Raw genomic sequence first — 21439 nt, 5'->3', positions numbered from 1 at the left:
ATCTCAGAGCGTGCTGTAAAAGCACACACAGACTGTCATCTCAACAGATTGACTTGTACGACGGTGAAGGAGAAATTGATCCATACTGGGGGGGGGGGGGGTACGTGGCTGCATAATTATGGTGGAAGAATGATCTGAAAAGGGTTTAAGTGTTTATCACCCTTTACAAGGTCATTTGTGGTGAAAGAGAGACTGTACTGGCAGCTGCAGCTCCGTCTAAAACACAAATAAATAAACAAAAAGCCCATTTGCAAATTAAATCTGAAGCTGCAATTACTTTAGTTTACGTATGATAACTTTGCTGATTTGTTTGGATAGATCTCTGGGAAAAATCCCATTTACATTTTCCCCCTAAACCAAAAACTGTCCAATAAAACGAAAACAAAAAGCTACTTATAGCATTCTTATGAACTTTTGTGGGTTATTTCTTTTTTTTAAATGTGCATTAGTATACCTTTGGAGGAACGTAGAACTCCAGCAGGAACTTCTCTCCTCCTTCTTCACGCTTGGTCTTCCTGAGCAGCAGGCGGCACTTCTGCCACTGCGCAGCACCCATGCAGTTCGTGTCGTCGGCCACCATGTATCTCAGCGCCCCCTCCCTCTGGATCTCCAGCAGCTCGGCTTTGTGGCCCTGGGAACTCCGGGGAAGCCGCAGCTTCTGAGACCACTTCTCGCCCGCTCCCGTCTCGCCGCCTCCCCCGTTGGCCTTCCTGGTTCCAGAGGGGGCGTCAGGCTCGGGGGAGGCCCGTCTGTGCCACATCTCCTTCACCCCGTCCACAACACACAGGCTCATGTTCCTCAGCGAGAAGCCTTTCTTGAAACGCGCTTTAGGGTGGCTGACTGACACGTCCTCGGAGCTGCGAGATTGTCCCAGGATTGACATCTTGTGCGTCTGTGGACCCCTAGAGGAGGTGCTGCCACCGCCTCCCCCATCTATCCCTCCCCCTCCACTGTCCATGCTGTCCAGAGACTCGCTTGAAGCCCCAGTGTCCTTGCGCCTTTGGTAGAGGTCGTGACCGTAGGACAGCGGGCAACCCTGGATTCCCAGGAATGGAACGATGCTGTATTTCGTAGCCGCGTTGCAGCCGTCCTCCCCCGGAGAGGACGCCTGTTTTTCCTTTGCCTGGGTCAGCGCCACAGAGAAGCACTCGAGGAAGTGGTTGGCGAAATGCTGCGAGAAGCTGGCGTCGGCGCCGGGCGAGTCGTAGCACGGGTTCTCCGAGAGGAAACGCTGGAACTTGTCGGCGAAGTCTGCGGCCGAGGCTCGAGCGTGGAGCTCACAGAACTCTCTCCAGTCAGGCAGCGGGCACGAGGAGGAAAGCTCCGGGCTACCGGGCAGCACCGCTCCGTTCATCACTGGGCCATGCCAACCCACCAAGGAGAGGCTGCGGAGAAGGAGGACGAGAAGACAGAGTGGATGAGACAAGGGGGGGGGGGGAACAAAACTGCTGGCTTTGAATCACTTAAAAAACACAGCTGTGGAACAGCCTGCGTGTGAGATGGCGTCAAAACATGAAAGACGTGTGAATGGAGCAGACTGTGAACCAGCTTGTTTGTATCACCAAAGATGTTTCTATGCAGGGAAAAATGGAAAATACAATTCTAGCTGTTTGCTGTAGCTATTTAATGCTCTTTTGGACACTGAGAGGAAACTAGAATTAAAAAGTACATGGTGAGAACCTACATGTGCATATAGCAAAGATTCAATCTCCACACAAAAAGACCCAGGATTCAAACCTAGGACCCCACACTGCAAAAAATAATTAAAATGTTAAAATTGGTGTTTTTGTCCTAGATTTGAGCAGGTAATACACACATGAGATCATCTGACTTCTTTTGTATTCTTTTTCTTTATATTTTTATGTTTTTCTCATTTTCTTTTTGACCCACGGTATATAATTGATGCACCCTTTCCTACTCCTAAATATTGACTGACTATTGAGCCGATGTGACATGTGAATTTCTCCAATGTGAGATCAATAAAGACTATCTCATCTTATCTTAAGTAAGATGATCTGCCAGTGCAATGAGTATTTTGACCCCTAAAATAAGATAATTAGATATACTCCACTTGAAATAAGATGATGGAGATGAATTGTTCCTATTTTAAGTGCAAAAATCTTATTCTATTGGCAGATCATCTTGTTTGCCTGCTCAAATAAAGGAAAAATACACTTGTTTTAACAACATATTACTTATTTTTAGTTCTGTTTTTGCAGTGCAATATTACCAGAGAGAACTAGCTTTATTCTGCCAGATATCATTGACACAATAGATGCACCAGAAATCTGCCCTTGAGTTCAGAATCTGCCCATTTTATGCTTGACCAGTGAACCGCTTAAAACTAAAAATCAGTGAAGACTCCATTCATAAAGCTCTCACAGATCATGCTGATAACAAATCTTTTATGTTGAAGTTGTTACTAAGGGAAGCAAAGTTAGCTAATATCAGAACCACTGAGGTGTTTAAAATGAAAGCCAGAAGAGGAAAGTACAGAAGCTCTGAGAAGCTTCCAAAAAGGGCAATTTATTTTCTGCTGCTTTTAAACATGGAGTTAAACATTAGCAGATAACCAGAAGCTAAAGGTTTCTGGTTTCTCTGTTTTATCACTTTAAGAACTGTAGTTCTGTCTTTTATCAAACATGCTGGATTAGAAAACGTTGACCTATTATGTTATTGTAAGGATCTATTAAGTTAGGTTTAATACACTGAAGCGACCATATTTTGATATGCAAAAAAAACAGAATGAGACTATGTAGACCGGGTCCTTCGTAGGATGCAGCCCCTGAGTCTGGACACAGCCGACACACAGGGACAAGTCAAAATAATTTCATGCCTATGTGTTCTGTCAAAAACAATGAAAACCAGATATTTTTTCATTGATCTATGGAGTGAACGTAAAAAAAATGGACCTCTCCGGGATAAAGAGGACATTTGGTCATCCTATAATGCACACAGAGACAGAATTTTTCCACTAGTCATGCTAATCATGCTAATCATGCTGATATAAGAAGCTAAAGCCACAGCTGTCATCATTTTGTCTTTGTTTTGAAATCAGTGATATGTAGCCTATTAACTGCTTTCTAACAGACTGATGATGGCTTAAAAGCCTTTATTTGTGTCAATTATGACACAATTTTTTTCCCAATTCAAGGTATTAAAACGCAACATTTAAGATTAGAATATTGCATCAGACCAATAAAAAAAGCAACGTTCATGCATGGCTTGATGAAAAGTATGTATAACACCAGCTTAAAGGTTGTTTTTATCAAAAGATTATTTTAACCTGACAAATAAGCCACTTAGAAATGCATATTCTAGTATAGGAAATACATTTCTGTTATATATATATATATATATATATATATATATATATATATATATATATATATATATATATATATATATATATATATATATATATATATATATATATATATATATATATATATATCTCCTTGTGATGTTGGATGTTGGATGAGGAGAGTAAATGTGCTGCCTCCAAATCATGAACACCCACCATAAAGTTTTACATCAGCATACCAAGGAAATCAGTGAAATCACAGATCAGAGGGCTCTCATCCACAAAGCTCCGTCATTTGTGAGCAGTTCCAGTTTATGACATACTTCATTGCTTTCTGTCCAGCCTTTATTTTTTTTAAACATGTTAAATTTCTCTGGACAACAGTCACTGTCATCCAATGTTTCTTCCGCTGCTCTCCAACATGTTAGTTTGCATGAATCAGCTTCTTTCCCTTTCGGGCTCCGGGTCTGCCAAACCGCATCACATCATGGCTAAAACTTTTCGCCACACTGGGAATCTAACACAAAGTCATAATGACACTCTGTCAGTGGACACATCCAATCAGACATCTACGCACATGCCATCCTCTGTCTTCTTTCTCTCCCTGCATCTGCACATCACTGACTAACACGGCATCGTCCCACAGTGCCTAACTATCCCACGCATGTTGGTTTGTTTAATACCGTAAATCTCTCAGATAAGAAGAAGATATTGCGTGAGAGGACAAGAACGGCACAACACGCAGTGGGACAGCTAGAGAGAGCAGATTATAAGAGCTGCTGGGCTTCTCCTGCATCCGCTGCAAGAGGTTTGCACCGAAATGCTTCTCTGATGCAGACTTTCCAGAGACTTTTCTACACGACGCCTCTGAGTTCCAATGTGGGTTGACGATTTAACGGGTTAAAAATAATGCCTTTAAAGTAATAAGGCCTTATATGTGCGTGTCTCCTTTCTTTTTCTCCTCAGCTAGCAGATTTGATGAAACAACAGACCAGATTAGAGAAAGAAGAAGCAAACAGGAGCACTTTGAGGAGCCATTACGGAGCAAAAAGGTCCTGGATGCTGAGACGTTGTGCCAAAACACTGTGACGTTTCTATACACTTTAAAGTGAAGGAAATAAGTGAGATGACGTAATAAAAATATAAGACAAACAGTAAATTAAAACCTTTCTTAGATTTACTTAGTCTCGGGGAAATGGGACTTCTCTTCTTCCCTTCGGTGCAGGTCAATAGCTGCAGAATTATGACTTTAGGATAAATAAATAAGATATTTGATCATTTATTAAAGATTCAACATTAAAGTTTTTTAAGGTGCATTTCAATGTCTGATTTCTGTGAAGTTTAAACCTGCAGATTCAGACATTGGATGATTCCTGTTGCTCTCTGAAATCTACAATTAATAGCATAAAGAGATTTTTTTTTAATTTCTGGATAAGGAATATTTAAAAAACTTTGTTCTGCGAAACCTACAAATAATATACATTTGTTATCAAACAGACGTATTTCTACTAAGACAACCCAAATATTTCGGTATAATTCACATTATAGCTGTTTTTTGTGCAAAACTCAATCAATCAGGCGTAATATCTTATTGTCATGCATAATGTGCATTCATGAATCTTGGAATATATCAGCCATCATTCATAAAACTGTCCTTATTAGTACTGCACACACTGATATTCAGATGATGATATGTTGAGCTGCCCTTCAGCAAACATTAATGAACTGGAGCAATGATATAAGAAGTGGGTCAAAATTCTTACGCAAGTATATGACAGACATTGTATAGGTGGCATTGTGTGTTTATTAGCCCTATTTTTCTCTGTATTATACAAATAAACTAAGAACGTGTCAGACTCTAAAGGGGTCTACAAATCTGAATCTTGGAGTCTACTTAGTTCCCCCCTCAGGACTGTAGATTGTTTCAGAATATCAAATATAGCTGTTCTGAAATGTTTTTAAAGTCTGCGCGCTCCCACTAGCTGAGCGGTGAAGAAACACGAACGAGCTGCTCACACGTTTCCTCTTATTTTTGTGCCCTGAAGCTGAATCACGACACCGTGTCCAGAAATAGAAGCATTTACATTATCAGTCATCAGGTTACACAATCGCATATGTTTGCCACAGAGGAGAGGGGCTTTGGTTTCTGAAACCAACACTCAAACAGCAGAAGATCCTTTTCTTCCCATTCATGAACTGATAAACTCATTCATTAAAAGAACTCCATCCATTCATTCCTCCAAGCCACACAACCGGAGCCAGGCTGCTAATCGCCACGTGCAGCAATAATTACGCCCCCACATGCCTCGGTGTGACTGAATGTGTGGGTGTATCTGTGCTGCTGATGCTGGGGAGCAGGTCAATACCCATTCAGCTATTTAAAAACGTGCACTCTGCCAACTTTCCACCCATTCAGCAGAAAAACACAACGAGGTTCTTCTGAAACTCCTGCCCTTCCTAGTTCAAGGATATTGAACTGTCCGCTGTCTCACACACACACACACACACACACACACACACACACACACACACACGCACACGTTCAGTCATTGAGTCAGCATGAAACTCAAGCCGCGAGGCTCTGGAGGAAGTGGACAGCATTATGCCTTTTTTTTTCAGCCTCAGCAAACTACTGAAGAGGCGAACAGGGATGAGGAGTTAAAATGATGACGAAGAAGGCAGAGCGGAGAGGAAGGAGAAGGAGAAGGAGAAAGGAAGCAAGCAAAAGCCTTCCTACCAAGTGGACTTCTCCACATTAGTCCGCATTAGTCTACATTATTTTATTGGGAATTTAATGTTAATGTCTTAATGTTGGCTCCTCGTTACCTCTCTGAATGACTCCAGCCTCGTTTAGCCCTTAGATCAGCCAACCAGCTGCTTTTAGCTGTCCCAAAAACCAGGATGAAACTCAGAAGGGATCAAGCCTTTTCGGTGGTGGCTCCCAGACTTTGGAACTCATTACCTTTAAATATTAGATCGCCATCTTCGCTTCCTGTTTTTATATCTCTCTTAAAAACTATTTTATTTCAACTAGCGTTTGACTCTGTGTGTGTGCTGATTTGCTCTTTTATTGTAACCGAGTGTTATGTCTGTCTTATGTCTTGGTTTTTATCTTTTATCTTTTACTTGTACAGCACTTTGGGTAAACTCGTGTTATTTTTTTTTAAACCTTCTTTATAAATAAATTGGATTTGGGAATTTATGCAACAGACAAATACAAAAGAGTGCATAATTGTGAAAGGGATGTAAAATGGTTAAGAAAAAACAGAATATTGAGCCTTTACATGTAGTTAGCCATCATTACTCTGACAATCCTAAATAAAGTCCTGTTTCCTTCAGACGTCAACTAATTTACACAATAGTTGGCATATACATCCAACTGTTCTTTAGGCGTTTTGATAGAGAACATAAGTCAGCAAACAGCGTCGCAAAGTCCAAGGAATGCAGACGCCTAATCAGGGAGAAGGATTTAAGCAGGTTGAGGTTGTAAAATAGTCCTAAGAGCCTTGATCACCACACAGAACACTGTTCAATCTGTTTGAAATACCAGAACATGGCCGTCCACCTAAAATAAAAAAGGCTGTGCCAAGGAGACCTTTAATCAAAGAAGTAGCTAAGATGCCCACGGTGTCATTGGTGGAGCTGCAGGGATCCACAGCTGGGAGAATCTGTCAACCAAACGTCGTTGAAAGAGAGAACCCATAACAAGTAATTGTTGCTGTTTGTCATATAAAGGACTCCAGGGAATAAAGCAAACAGATGGGACTAACCCTGCAAGTAGGGCTGGACAATTAATGGCTTTGCCATATACACGCAATAAAAAAAAACAATTTTTTTTTAAATTGCAGAGGTCTGCTAGTTTTGGCTATGTAACAAATAATGGATAAGACATGTCCTTTAGGTGTCGGTGATGTGTTTAAAGTGGGTTAAAGTGCAGCAGTGAGATAATCTAATTTTATAATTTGTTTTAGAGTTTATATAATCAATATTTTTTTACCAGAAACTTTCAGGAATCTCACCATAGCATTACGTACCGACCAAACTGTTTAATACACAGACTTGTTTGTTGGTGGCACTTTGCACTTTATGTTCTATAGGCCATTTTTGTTTGTTGATTGTGGTTGATGATTGTGGTTAATGCAAAGAACTGTCAAAATTAAATCGCATTCACATTTCTGGTTGAAATATATAGCAATTTTGATTTTGGGGCAAAATCGTGCAGCCCAGCCTGCAAGTATAACGTCACATGGAGGAAAACCTGCACTGCACATCAACCTAAACACACTATCCCCTCGGTGAAACATGGTGGTGGCAGCATTCATGCCTTGGAGATGTTTTTTTTTTATTACAGCAGTAACAAAAAAAAAGCACAGAAACCTGCATTGTAAAATACTGAGACATTGGGAGGGTCAACAGCCTTGTTTAGAGCTCACAGTGGAAACGCTCAGAAAAACACAGCCTGATGGTTCTGGACAAAAAAAAACGTTCCAGGCCTCAATCGAAACCCTTACTTTGCTTAGCATCAGCTGCTAGGCATTTTGTTGAAGAGGACTACTCTTATTTATTCACTCTGGATGTATGTCAAAGGCAAATAAAATTATCCTTGTGCAGGGGTGAAGTCCAAGATTGTGATATTTATTTAAAAATATCCCCACTGAACTTTCACTTCCTTCTGCTGCGAAATGTTCCAACATGCTAATTTTCACTTTAAAATTGGTATAGTAATTACTATTAGACATCTTTACAGTAATCATTAAGACCCGCAGCCATTTAATCCTCACATATCAGGCTAGTTTACGAAGCTAAATGAAAAAAATTACACTTATGAGTCTGTGTATGCGCATAGATCTGCAATGGAGAGAATGGTCCCTTTAGACCAGGCGTGTCCAAAGTGCGGCCCGGGGGCCATTTGCGGCCCCTGTGCTGATTTTGTGTGGCCCTCTAACTCCATTTTAAGAAAGATTTGGTCCACCAGCACAGGTGGCTGATGCAAATGGCAACTTTTTATTCTTAATTAGGGCAAAATGATTATAGACAAGTGAAAATCTTGCAATTTAAAATGTTAGGTAAAACAAAGAGTGATTATTTTTAATAACCACACTTTTTACATCCTATTTAAATTCTTAATAAACAGGACCACATCTGTCCAAGGACATTTTCTCAAATTCAGACTTTGGTTTAATTTAGATTTGAATTCATTTATTAAAATTGGCTAAATAGAGCAAGTGTTTTCAAAGAAATACTGAACCAAATCCCATTCTTAAGTTGCTAAATAAAAAAGAATAATTTGTTTCCCCTTTGTTTTTTATCAAGCCCAAAATAATTTGCTAACTGGATGACCATCTTTTGAAAAGACAAATGAGCAAAAACCCTTTTAACTTCGGATCTATCATGATTTACACATCCCTTTCTGGCTGAATTTCTAACTAACTTGTTAAATAAAATGATCCTGTGTTGTAGAGCAGGTAAAAAAAATGTACATAATTTTTTTGGTTGTTTATTCATTATTTATTTATTCATTTTGTGGCCCTCGAGGACCTCTGACTTGATTAATGCGGCCCATGTGCCAAAAAGTTTGGACACCCCTGCTTTAGACAATAACACTGCAGACTGACAACACAATCCAGTCCCTCAAGATCTACTACGGACATATTACGCTCTCCTAGTGGTATTAATATGTTTAGAAAATAGAGTAAGGTCGTTCTCCAGCAGCGTAGGAAAGGGGCCATGTTTTATACCACCTGCTAAAGCGATCAGGGAGTCTGTGGATGTGTAGGAGACGAGGGGGCAAAAAGAAAAGCAGATATACTACAGGAACACGAGACAGCAGAGGCTCCATGTAGATTCCCACGCCGACATGAATCCCTTCGGAGGTTTGCAGCTCCATTGGACCAGAAACAAAGAGAAAAAAACAGGCAAACCGAAGGAGAGTCAAGGGGAAGCTGGAGGTGTTCCCGTCCATCCTTCAGGCCTCAGAACTGTGGTCTTTCTGTATCAGCCGCCTATCTGTTGTAACAATCTACCACTACTGTCCTCCTCCTGCTGGTTTTTGGCCCAGGGGAGCGGGGCCGATATCGCTGTCAGATGGTTGGGAGTCGTGTCTGTAACAGTAAACTGAGTGGGGAGGAGAGGAAAGAGACATCGCTGTGCATGGGAGAGCAGTCAGCAGAGGCCTGCGAAAAACACATCGTCCAACGCCCATTCACTGCGTGAGGTGAAGAGGCTGGAACGACAGAGAACCGACCGTGCTGCAGGTCCCGCAGGTGAAAAGGCAAATATCGGGAAGATAGTACAGTAAGATGCAAAAGAGAGGCACGCGGGTTCGTGTTGCACACTTTCCCAGACAAACATTCTGCACGCAGTTTCAGGGTTGCCTATGTCTTACATGCTGCGAGCTGCCTCGTGCCTGCAGAACACCCTCTGTGATTGGCTGACGAGGATGATTGGTGATGCTGCGCTCCCATCCCCGGGGAGTTCGAGCCTAGCCGTGTTTTCTAAGATTAGCCCGGTCCACAGCACGACACGCGGCTACGGAGCACGCTCAGTGCAGCCCGGCAACAGACACACGCAACATCCCTGACAGCATAAGAGCCCAGCAAGGGTGTGAGTAATGTTTAGACAGGCAGCGACTTTAGACAGTTTATTAGACAATTAGAAACCTTATTCCAGCCTCTGGGTCTGAAATAAAACACGTGCTGTCATCGAAAAACTAATACTTCAAATTTTACAGCTGAGGTTGGTGTTGTGTAGAGCTCGACTGTGGGTTTACTGAAGCACGTATAATCTTATTCTGAGATTTATCTAAGAATAAGACTGACTTTACGTGAGAGAACGTTTGCCTGAGCGTACAAACATAAAACACCGCCTACTACTATCACCATCGTCTGTCAGGTCTTCTGTAATGAAATGACTGAGATATGTAATTTTTAGTCTGGTGAGAACACCACAGGAGTTAGGAGTCTCACAATGTACAGAGATCCAAAGCTGTAGAGGCATCAACAAAACCCACAAGTGTGCATTTAACTCTTCCTTAAATGCATCTTCAATATTTCTTTAAAAACATATATGCAAAGGTTAGAGCCACGTTTAGCCTTAAAGCCAAACTGTTTTTCTTAGAGTTGATCAAATAATTTATCCTGAATTACGAGATTATTTATAGTACTTTGACACAATGCTAGCAAGGACTGTAGTTTTTCAAACTGCCCACTTCACAATATACACAACACTTTTTACAGTTAAATAAAATACTGTAATGCTGACACAGACGTTCAGCAACACTGTTGGATCCTGAAACTATATCTGTAGTGGAAGGTTGGGTCAACTTATTTCTATTTTTTTAAGTCCTGCAAGAAACCATTAACAATATGACTTAGCAGCTTCTGAGCCCACCGCATTTTCTCATTCTTCCTGATAAAGTTTATATATATATATATATATATATATATATATATATATATATATATATATATATATATATATATATATATATATTATCCATGCCTGGGTCTACCTGCCTTGGGCCACATATTTATTCCAACCAGACCTAAAAGGATGTCTCTTATATTTATACTTGTGAAAAGGGCTTACTGGCTGCATTCACTATATCATTATACATAGAGGAGAGAGCTGATTGGTTCACTCAACATCCCTACAAAACCATTTGAATAATGTTGTGTCTGTATGATCAGAATAAGCCTTGAGGCCCGATCTAGTTTTTCTAAAGTTATATTATTTCTATTTCTAATAAGTGCTGGCAGCTGTTCCATGTTTGCTGTTAATACAAGAGGAATATGAGCAGCTACTGCAAAACAAACACGTTGCTTGACAGTATTAAACTATTGTCTTGACAAAACTGTTCCTAGTGGATGTGAAACAATGAGCATCTGGGTGACATATCTCTGTTCATATCCCCAACAGCTTAGACACACCAGGAGGTTTGGTTCTGGATAAAGGAATAGTGAAAGCAAGCCTGTTCAGATAATCGTCCTCATTCTGACGACATTTATATGCTGCATGTACATTTAAGACAGTAGGTTCGTTATTACTGTGAGTAAACTTTGATGCAACACACTAGGCAGCTATTAATAGTTAAAATATAACAAATTAGTTAAAAATAGATTAGCAAGTAAGAGCATACTAAAGTTCTTTACTTTAGTAAAGTTCTTTACTAAGAACAAGCAGAAGCTGGGCAAAAGAACCCGTTAGCAAAAAGCGGTCTATTTAAAGTAAATTTTATTAAGTAGTATATGCTTTTAAGCCTAAGTATTAATGTACTTAATCTTAGACTTCTGTTTACACTTTTCAGTATAAGTCAAGTATACTTTACCATACTATTGTTAAGTATAAGAAATATAGTTTATAAAAAGTACATTTAAAGTACATTTTAAGTACGAAATGAGTATACTCGTATTACACTTGAATTAACTACTTTTAGCTAACGGAAGTATTAGCTGGGCGGGGCTTGGAGCTGGCCTAGGAGACAAGTAGGGCCACATTTTTTGGTATTAAGGTATATCAAGGTTTTAAAAACTTACCGTTCCCTAACCACAAACATATTTTGAGTTTCTATGGTTTTAAAGTCCTTTAAGGCCCTAGAGACCAGCTTCTTCTCTAAATGTATAGAGATGGAGTAACATGGTGCTGTGCATGGGTAGCTGGCTGAGAGAATGGTTCTTCACTCTTTACCTTGTTTAAAAGAAAGATTAGGAAACAGCAGAAGAAGTTTATAGCAGGTCTATATTGTAGATTATAATACAATATCCCAAACTTTGGACTTGTCACAAAGCTCTGTTTAGTCCATCATCTGAACATAGAAAGAACATGGCACAACTCCAAACCTACCAAGACATTGTAGACCATAGCTAGACAGCTAAAATGGTCCGTGGTAACTCTGGAGGAGCTGCACGGGTCCAAAGCTCAGGTAGGAGAAGCTATTAGCAGGACTATCAGTCACCAACTCCACAAATGTGACTTTTATGGAAGAGGGGAAAAGAAAAAGGCCATTGTTGAAAGGGAGACGTCCTGTTTGCACTCCGCTACCAGACATGTAGCAGACATAGCAAACATGTAGGAGAAGGTTGCTCTGGTCAGATAGGACCCAAATCAAACTTTTCAGGCCCACAAGGAAACTCTGTGGGGGAACACATACACTACTCTTCACACTGAGCACACATCCCCACTGGGAAGATAGACAGGGCTGAATGCAGGACAATCCTCCGAGAAAAACAACTACAGGCTTTTTTTAGGCCGCAGAAACCTTAAGACCGAGATGGAGGTTCATTCTCCGGCAGGACAACAGCCCGAAACATTCAAATTAAAACTAATTCACACCACACTTTTCAGATCTGTGTTCATAAAAACTGCAGGAAAGCATACATCCTTTTCATTCCACATTTGAACATTTTTGTGTCGGTTTGTCACGTGAAATCCCTTATATAGGAAATTTTTGACCAATCTGTATAATATGATTGATTTTGACTTTGTAAAGTGCCTCAAGATGACATGTTTCATGAATTGGCGCTATAAAAACACATTTAATCGAAATCCCCCCAAAAAACCCTGAAGTTTGAGTTTTTACAAGAGATGAAATGACAGAGCTGGAATGAAAACTTCAGGAGACAGGGAGAGAAGATAACTATCCCAGGAGTGAGTGATCAAAGATAGAAATCATGAAGGGTTTTTTTTTTTGGGGGGGGGGGGTCAGAGGTGGCAGCAGGAGAAAGAGCAGAAATAGGGGTCAGCTGAGATAAACTCCCACCTCCGTTTAGTCTTAGATCTGCTGACCTCAGAGCAGTCAGCCTGCAACCTTTAACCTGATCGCTGATAACCTCGTCTCTCCTTAATGAGCCTGAATCTGGGAGCGTCGCACCGGCAACCCTGACGCAGAGGCACCAGAGGACGAAAAAATCCACTGTATTTTTTTTATTTTTATTTTTTTCCCTGGGACAGCCAGTAACCATGGCAGACATCATGAATGGCAAACAGCCCTGATCCAGACACAGATACACCCAGCTGCATGCAGCAACTGTGCCTGTGCAGGAGACCATGCATGTGTTTACAATACGCGAAGGCGAAGCGGCGATAAGGATCCAGACATGATGAGGAGAGGCAGATCTCCACCGCACCAAATTACCTAAGTGCTTTTCCGGTTTACCTGTGGGGGATTTCCATCCTCTTCCAATAATGTGGAGAGCAGGGCCTCATCACACACATATTAAACACATTAATTAGCCTCTATACAGGCAGACTATGCTCTCCCTCCCTCCGCTCTCTCGCTCGCTCTCTCTCTCTCTGGGAAGCTTTGACAATATAAACGTGGAGTGAGCTCCGGCACCCATATGGCAGCCGGCGATAAAGGACGGACTGCGTGGGAGATGCACATTGCATCACTGACTTGTATTTCCTGTCTTTCACCCACCAGGTTTAACTTATTCACCAGATGACCACAGGCCTCTCAGAGAGCCGCGCACAAGCAGAGAAACGATGGACAACCTGTGCGAGGGTTGTGCGTTTCAGTTTCTGCTATTAAATTCAGTTAATGCAGAAAACAGCAACAGGGAGTCAGTTCAGCCGCTTTGTGTCAGATTTTGTTTCCCCATTTTTTAACACAGCATATAAAGTCTTGGTTTTAAAGTGATGTTGAGCCATATTCCTTCAGGCTTTCTGGAGGATTTTTAAAAAAAATATTTTTATTTTTGTCTGTGATTGCTTTACGTATTAATCTTTCAGACATGAAGAGGCCTGAAAAACTTCAGAGATGAACCCGTGTTGCCTCTGCTGCCAATCTGGAATTTAATCTTTCCGCGTTTTGTTACCAGCAGCGTGTCACAAAGGTACCGCTTATAAATCTGTGTAAAATGACAGTGAAAGACAATTTCAGCAGCAACAAGGAGCTTTTGGCTTAAAACTTGCCGCACAGTAGATAGTAGAACGACTGAAGGATGATAGATCTCTCAGGTTCATCTGGTGCTTTTACATTTTGACAAGGTTACTGGTCAGTTTCCCCCCATCACCATGCTGTTCTTTTGCATTGTTGGTCGTTTTCTACGACTTTTTCAAGTGTGAAATTAACCCATCTCCTCTGGCACTTTACAAACCGATCATGTCTCATCTTGCATCTGCGTTGGGGACATTTTCAACAGTTTTTGCACTCTTTTACACACACCAGTATGACACAAAACATCCAAACAAAAAGCACAGATTGCATTCTCAGAGTTAAAATGTGAAAAGTGTTGCAAGGCGATGCACTTTGATAGATTCCTGCAGTTCTTTGGCTGTTAGTCGCTAATCGCTACCTGATCAGAGCCTGTTATCTGTCTCTCTAATAGGCTAAAAACCAAAGGTGACAGAGCCTTTGCAAGTGTAGCTCCTATACTGTGGAAACCCCTTAATCTGCGCTGATTCAGTAAGGCAAGGGCAAGGCAAGGCAAGGCAAGGCAAATTTATTTATATAGCACAATTCAGTACAGAGACAATGCAAAGTGCTTTACATGATTAAAATATATGAAAATAAAACAGAATAAAAGCAAGTGTAGTCACATTGGTCAAAAACCAGCTGTAGATTCATCTGTTTAAACTGGCCTGTGTGCAGCATTGTCTCCTATTTAAATTTACTTCTATGTCAGCTACTGATTTTATTTCAATTTTTATTTGATTTTATCTTAGTCAGATACTTTACTGTAAAGAATGTTATGATTTTTCTTATTGTAAAGGTGCTATATAATAAAAATGTACCCGTCTGCTGTAAAGGAGATGGATCATTTGACTCCACTGAAGAGTAGTCAGGGATCAGAATTGCTTCAATAGCTTTAAAATCATCGGGTCCCAACAGACATCACGACGATCAATGGAAATAATGTGTAATAGAAAATAATATTAACTTTTAATAAATTTTAATATAGATTTGAGCAACCTTTGTCATGATTTATAAAAATGCTTCAGCTCTGAGGGAAATAAAAGAATTGCAGTATAATTAAAGGCGCTGCTATAAAAGGTTTGTTTACAGCTGGTACTAAATGATGGGTGTGAACTGGCAAAGATTTCACTTAAAGTGTAACTCACCCCAGGTACCAGAGCCTTACTCTGACCAATCTCATCCTTAAAAAATGTGCTGAGAGGAGGTGGCACCCGGCGAACCAGGGCTACCGTCTGGGCTACTAGTAAAAGCTACATAAATGCCAAATAAACTAACTGAATGCTAAGCTAATGAATCCCTAATCTGAAAATCAATAGAAGGACCGCAAAAAAATTTACTATTCAAACTCCAACTCGCCATGAAGGCACAAGGCGAAGCTACTTTTATGCCCCACAGCGGCAGAGCTGCTGACACGTCAGTTTCTCCAAATGATGTCACAAAAACTTTTCAACCAATAGCAACACTGATTCAAAATTCAGTGCAAGACACCCACCGAACCTTAGGAGGGCGCCACACTGACAGTTTTAGACACAAAAGCAGGATTTAAAGGCATACTATGCAACATTTTTCAGTTAATTAATGTGTTCCATACCGTTTGGGATGATTAAATGAGTCATTTCAGGTCGAACAAAGGTTTTCTCGACCGCCCTGGTGGTCTGTAGGGGAAATACCTCGGCCAGCACTCACAGGCTCAGAAGTCTGGTGCATCGCGAGAGTCGGTCTTGCTTTACGGCGAGAACTGCTACACGCCCGCAGTGAAAGGTGTGCTCGTTGCTAGCGCAGTGGCGATATTTGTGCATTTATCATGGCGGAACCAGCGAGAAAACAGCGAAAGCCCATGTTGGAGCAGGCAAGAAAGAGGAAAAGGGCTCTGGACAGAGAGAGTAGTCGTACACGGGTGAACATAGAAGGCTGCAAGGCTGACGCGGACCTCGCGTTTCTGCTGATGCGATTGTGAGTAACATTGGAATGGTTTCTCTCTTTCTGCGTGCATGTTCATACTTTCACTGTGTTAGTCATTGTTTGTACTGCTGTTTTTTCCACTTTTCGTTGCGTTCGCCTGTCTGCTAAGCTCAAAACAACCGCGCCTGGCTTGACGGAGAAACCAGGAGAACAGCTGAGCATCTTTACGACAGTGCACTTTTACTTTCGCCCTCTGGGGGGAGCCTCGCTGGAAAATCAACCTCGGTTGCATAGTATACCTTTAAACAAATATGCAGTAAATTGTCATAATAATCACCATGTAGGTACTATAAAGACAATCATGTTAACCGTTTATTAACAATAAAAGTTGATTTGGATGTGAGTTACCCTTTAAGAGCTGTCTGACATGTTCTTTTATCTTTCACATGTTTTTTTAATTCACTAATTAAAGAACAAGCTGCTAAATGTGTTTTTTGGTCAGATATTGGACTGAAAATGAGTAAAGGTCAGATAAAGTTCAAAGAAAACCTGTGAAAATGCTTACTTACTGCAACTTGTAAAAAAAAAATATTTTATATAATATATAATATCGTAAAGAAATATGTAATTTTCAGGCAGAAACAAATCTGAGAAAAATCCTCCAAACAAGCCTCTTTTGATTCAGGTCGTAACATCTGATCCGTTCTGAAGCCATTAGGAGACATTGTTGTGGTGATGTGTCACGTCTCACCTTAGTTGAGCCATTTTTTGTATTATTTCAGCGAATACAGCTCTAGAAATATCCAAACGTCCCACAGAGATGGATTTCCCTTCCATCCTTATCATCAACATCACTGGGCTGCATATTAATATAACACCTGCCTGCTGGTTAATTTGGCGCTCTTCAAACAAGTAATGAGCAGCTGCTCCGCTCGGCTGACCAATAACCGAGAGGCTGTGACTTCTGAACGGATGATTTTAGATTTTATCAAACAAATTTGGACACATTTTAACAATGCGTAAAGTCTAGAAAAATGCACAATATAATATATTATCAAGGAAATGGTTGTAGTCAGGCAGCGGCTTAAAATGTTCAAAGGTTTCATGAAAAGCTGAGACGTTTAGAGGTAGGGGGCTTGAAACCACAAAGGCTTGAACGTCTCAATTTATATCAAAGCTCAGAGCGAGGGCTTCTGGACTTGCTTCTGGGTAAATCAAGTCCTTTAAAATAAGATAACTTTTGTGTGATTTATTTATGATGTACAGTGTAAACATATTTTATGCCAAACACCCAAACTTGTTCAAACTTGAGCTTCCAAAATGATATTTCAGCATAATGCAGGCTTTAAATATAAAACCTGCAAACATCAGAGACTATAAGGAAGCAGATGGACAGAGGGGCGGACGGATAGACGTCAGTGTAGGATGGATGGATGATACTTATACTACACAGCCTGGGCTGCAACCCTGTGTAATCTGCGGCATTAACTGTGAAACATGCAGTCAAACACTGTGATGCTGTGTGGTTGTTTTGTTTTTTAAAAAAAAACCTCTGCTGATAGTGAGTACAAAGTGTCAGCAGGTCTCATCTGCAAGTATAAAAACCATTCACAGCACGTTTTGGTGCATTGGGTTTAAAATAAACCAATCATATTAAAATATTACCCACTTATAGATTATAGTGTCAACTCCGGTGATTCAGAGGCTCACAGGATGCAAGATAGGCAACACATTTGTTGAGGTGACTTCCCCCACGATGATTAAAAATAAGCGCCTATTTTCACAAACCCCTCAGATAAAAGCTGGGAGGTTTTTACTTTTAAAACAACGCGCATGTTGCAGCACATTGCAATCACATCTGAGCGCAAACGACGCCGAGCACAGCCTCGTTTATGGAGCAGCCAGCCCTCTCCCTGGTCATTGTGCCCGGGACGCACGGCCAATCATCGGGCCATTTAAACGCCTTCCAGTGAGAAGGCCTCAATCGGACTTATTAGGCACGATATTAACTGCCTGTCTGCTGACACATGAGAGAAAGTCAATAGCAGGCCTGAAACAGGGCCGCTGCAGGCCTATTTAAAGCTGACACTGGGTCGTTGTGCAGCCTGCGCACTGGGCTTCATGAATGGGAGTCGGCTGCAGCCAGCCTCCTGCTGAATGGCTGACAGATCCGGGTCCGGATGAATGGTGGGGGCCTGAACAATGGTTCTGGATCATCCGGAGCGGGCCTTTACGGCGCATAACATCCCAGCAGGCCCTCGCTGGACCGAACCACACTGTGTGACTTCAATTAAGCATCCTAAGTGGATTATCGGAGAAGCCCCTCTTTTTATAAACCATGACCCCCCCCCCCCCCCCCTCCTCCCACCTCCCCTCCCTGTTTATGCCATGCCGAGCGCGATGCGCACTCGTTCTGATCCAACCTATTGCACTTGCTCTCTGCCGTCCGGATCTTTTCTTGCAGGTTCATCCCCACGGCGGACGCACACCGCGCGGGGATGAAGCGGGTCCAACACCGCAACAAACTGATCATCCGCGGAGCCCGCAGTTGTTACCCAATAATATTATTATTGTTGTTATTGTTATCATCATTATCCTCCGGAAACCGCGGTGCATTTTCTCCTCCAGGAGGAAAAAGACGCGCGTCAGGATGATCCGCTAATAGATGAAAAAAAGAGGTCGAAACGCAGCAGCGGCGGCGGCAGCGCTCACCTCAACACAGGGCTGGTTTCATTGGATCTCCGAGGCGATCCCGGGGTCTTCCCGTAGAAATGCTCAGTCTGTGGTGTCGGTCATGGTTGTTCTGTCCCCCACCGGGCTCCTCTGCTGTCTCCTGCCGGGTTTAGAGGAGCTGAGCGGCGGTCAGCTCTGCCTCCATCTCCGCAGGGCGCACTGGGCTGCAGCTGCTGCTCAACGCCGGGCTCCGTCGCTCCACAGACCTATAAAGCACCAGGACCTGAAACGACTCACACGCCACTTCCGGAGGAGACTTTCAGAATAAAGGCAGGTAGCACCCCCTGTACGACAAAGCAAAACCTTCCACGCCCCGTGGATGATTTTTAGATTTTCTTACACTTCAACACCAATTATTTTATTTTATTTATTTATTTATTTATTTATTTATTTATTTATTTATTTATTTATTTATTTTGGGGGTGTCTCTGTGCGACAAAGCAACTAACTAATAATAATAATAATAATAATAATAATAATAATAAAAAAAAAAAAAAAAAATAATAATAATAATAATAATAATAATAATAATAATAATAATAATTGAACTTTTTTTTTTTTGCTCAAAGTAGCAAATAACGCTGAAGTGTAAAGAAAAATTTGTCTGGTTTTCTGTTTTCTTTTATGACCCCCCTTAGTTAGTATTTTGCAGATTCATTTGCACGTCTATAACAAATAAAGCATCTGCCATTCCTTCTCAAGCTCAGTCCTATTGGATGGAGAGTGTCAGCAAAAGTCAACCTTTTAAGCCTTTCCTCCAGTTCCTGGTTGGATTTAGGTCTGGACTTTGACTAGGCCATCTGAACATGAATATGCTTTGATCTGAAGCATCCGCTGCAGCTCTGGCTGGAAGGTGAACGCCATCTGGAGTGTCGTCCTTTTAAGCCTCTGTGATGAGCTCCATCCATCTCCTGATCGACTCTACCTAGCTTTGCTGTACCTATGATGTGGAGTTTTAGTTTTTCTACCAGACATTTGGTTTGCACTCAGGTCACAAAGTTCCATCTTGGTCTCATCTGACCAGGGCACATGCTTCCACATGTTTGCTGTGTCCCCCAACATGGCTTGGGGGGCAACATGCAAGAAGGACTTCCTACAGCTTTCGTTCAATAATGGCTGTCTTCCAGCCAAGTAGTTAAGATTTAAAACAGTATTGTGGTCTGTCTCTCTTGGCACTCTCACAGCTCTGTTTTTATTCTTGTCATCTGAGGAGGCAGAAAGGAAGATGACTTTATTTTTAAACAAACTGAACAGGCTAAAACAACGGAGACCACTCAGTCAGAACAACAGCTGCACTGATTGCATGAGGATCTGGCCAAGACAAGCGAAGTTAACATTTTCTTAATGTTAGAAATGACTTTAAGGACCAGAGACCAAACTAATGAAACATGAGACATGAAAGAAACACACAGGGCAGAATTAAAACACATAATGCAGATTGTAGAAGAGTCAAAATTCACAGGCAGTGACATTTCTGACATTGCGCTGCCCTGACTAAGAAGGGGATCTTCCACTTTAAGACAACCTAGATGATTGAGAAGAGGGGATAAAGATGAGTACAACAAAGATCTAAACATGAAAATCTTTATGCAGCACATATCAGATAAAAATCAAACACTAAAATTGTCAGATAGTATGAAACTGTGACCTCAACTCTGTTAAACTGAGGCTTTAAGGACATCATCGAACTAAGAAGGAAGTGAAACCCACTGGAATTAGGAAAATTCGTCAAATGTCCATTTATTTTCTGTGAAATCAGCTTTTTGCAGGCCATCTTTTGTTGATCTCACATTATTGAGCAGATGGGTGACGCTGTGAAACATTGCAGTTTCCATGAAATTTTGTGATACAACACAGCAGCAGCTTTCTGTTCAAGTGCATTATTTTTAGCCGAACAGGTTTGCTTCACTGCCAAGAGTTATTGGTTCGTTAATGGGATTCCTATTGCGTTAATTTGGGATGTCTACCAATACTTGTTTTTTTTTTATATACAATCACTCACAGGTCCAACCGCTGGTTAACTCCAGCAAAGTGAATTATTGGATTGAGACCTGGTGACTGTGGAGGCCATTAGAGTACAGTGAACTCATGCCCAAGAGACCAGTTTGAGAGGATCTGAGCTCTGTGACATGGTGCAATATTCAATTCAATTACATTTTTATTTATCTCGTGCCAATTCACAACACATGCCATCTCAAGGCACTTTGCAAGTCAAATTCAATCATATCATCCAGACAGATTGGTCAAAAAGTTTCCTCTCTAAGGAAACCCAGCAGATTGCATCAAGTCTTGACAAGCAGCATTCACTCCTCCTGAAAGAGCGTAGAGCCACAGTGGACAGTCGTCTGTATTGTTGATGGCTTTGCAGAAATCCCTCATACTGAGCATGCATGAAGGGACAGTGGAGAGAAAAATTCCCCTTTAACAGGAAGGAAAAACCTCCAGCAGAACCAGGTTCAGTGTGAACGATCATCTGCCTCGACCGACTGGAGTTAGGGAAGAGACAAAAAGCACAGAAGCACACATTGATCCAGGAATCCTTTTTATGTTATATTGTAATAGCAGATGATCTGCCTCCCCTGGAT

General features: G+C 41.4%; 1 protein-coding gene across 2 annotated transcripts in view; it reads right to left on the bottom strand.

Moving 5' to 3' along the window:
* Window positions 1-19084, bottom strand: part of LOC105932610 (SH2B adapter protein 2) — a 30628-nt gene extending 11544 nt beyond the window's left edge. For both annotated transcript variants that reach the window (XR_002428702.2, XM_012871846.3), the window contains exons 1-2: window positions 18834-19084; window positions 455-1385 (exon numbers count right to left, since the gene is read on the bottom strand). Coding sequence is in view for 1 of the 2 variants with exons in the window: in XM_012871846.3 (XP_012727300.2) it covers window positions 455-1354 (900 nt within the window). In the remaining variant the exon portion in view is untranslated. The remainder of the gene's footprint in view (window positions 1-454; window positions 1386-18833) is intronic.
* Window positions 19085-21439: the final 2355 nt, after the last annotated feature.

Source organism: Fundulus heteroclitus, chromosome 18 (genome assembly GCF_011125445.2).
Source record: "Fundulus heteroclitus isolate FHET01 chromosome 18, MU-UCD_Fhet_4.1, whole genome shotgun sequence".
Classification (NCBI taxonomy): Eukaryota; Metazoa; Chordata; class Actinopteri; order Cyprinodontiformes; family Fundulidae; genus Fundulus; species Fundulus heteroclitus.
This window is presented reverse-complemented; position numbering and strand designations above follow the sequence as displayed.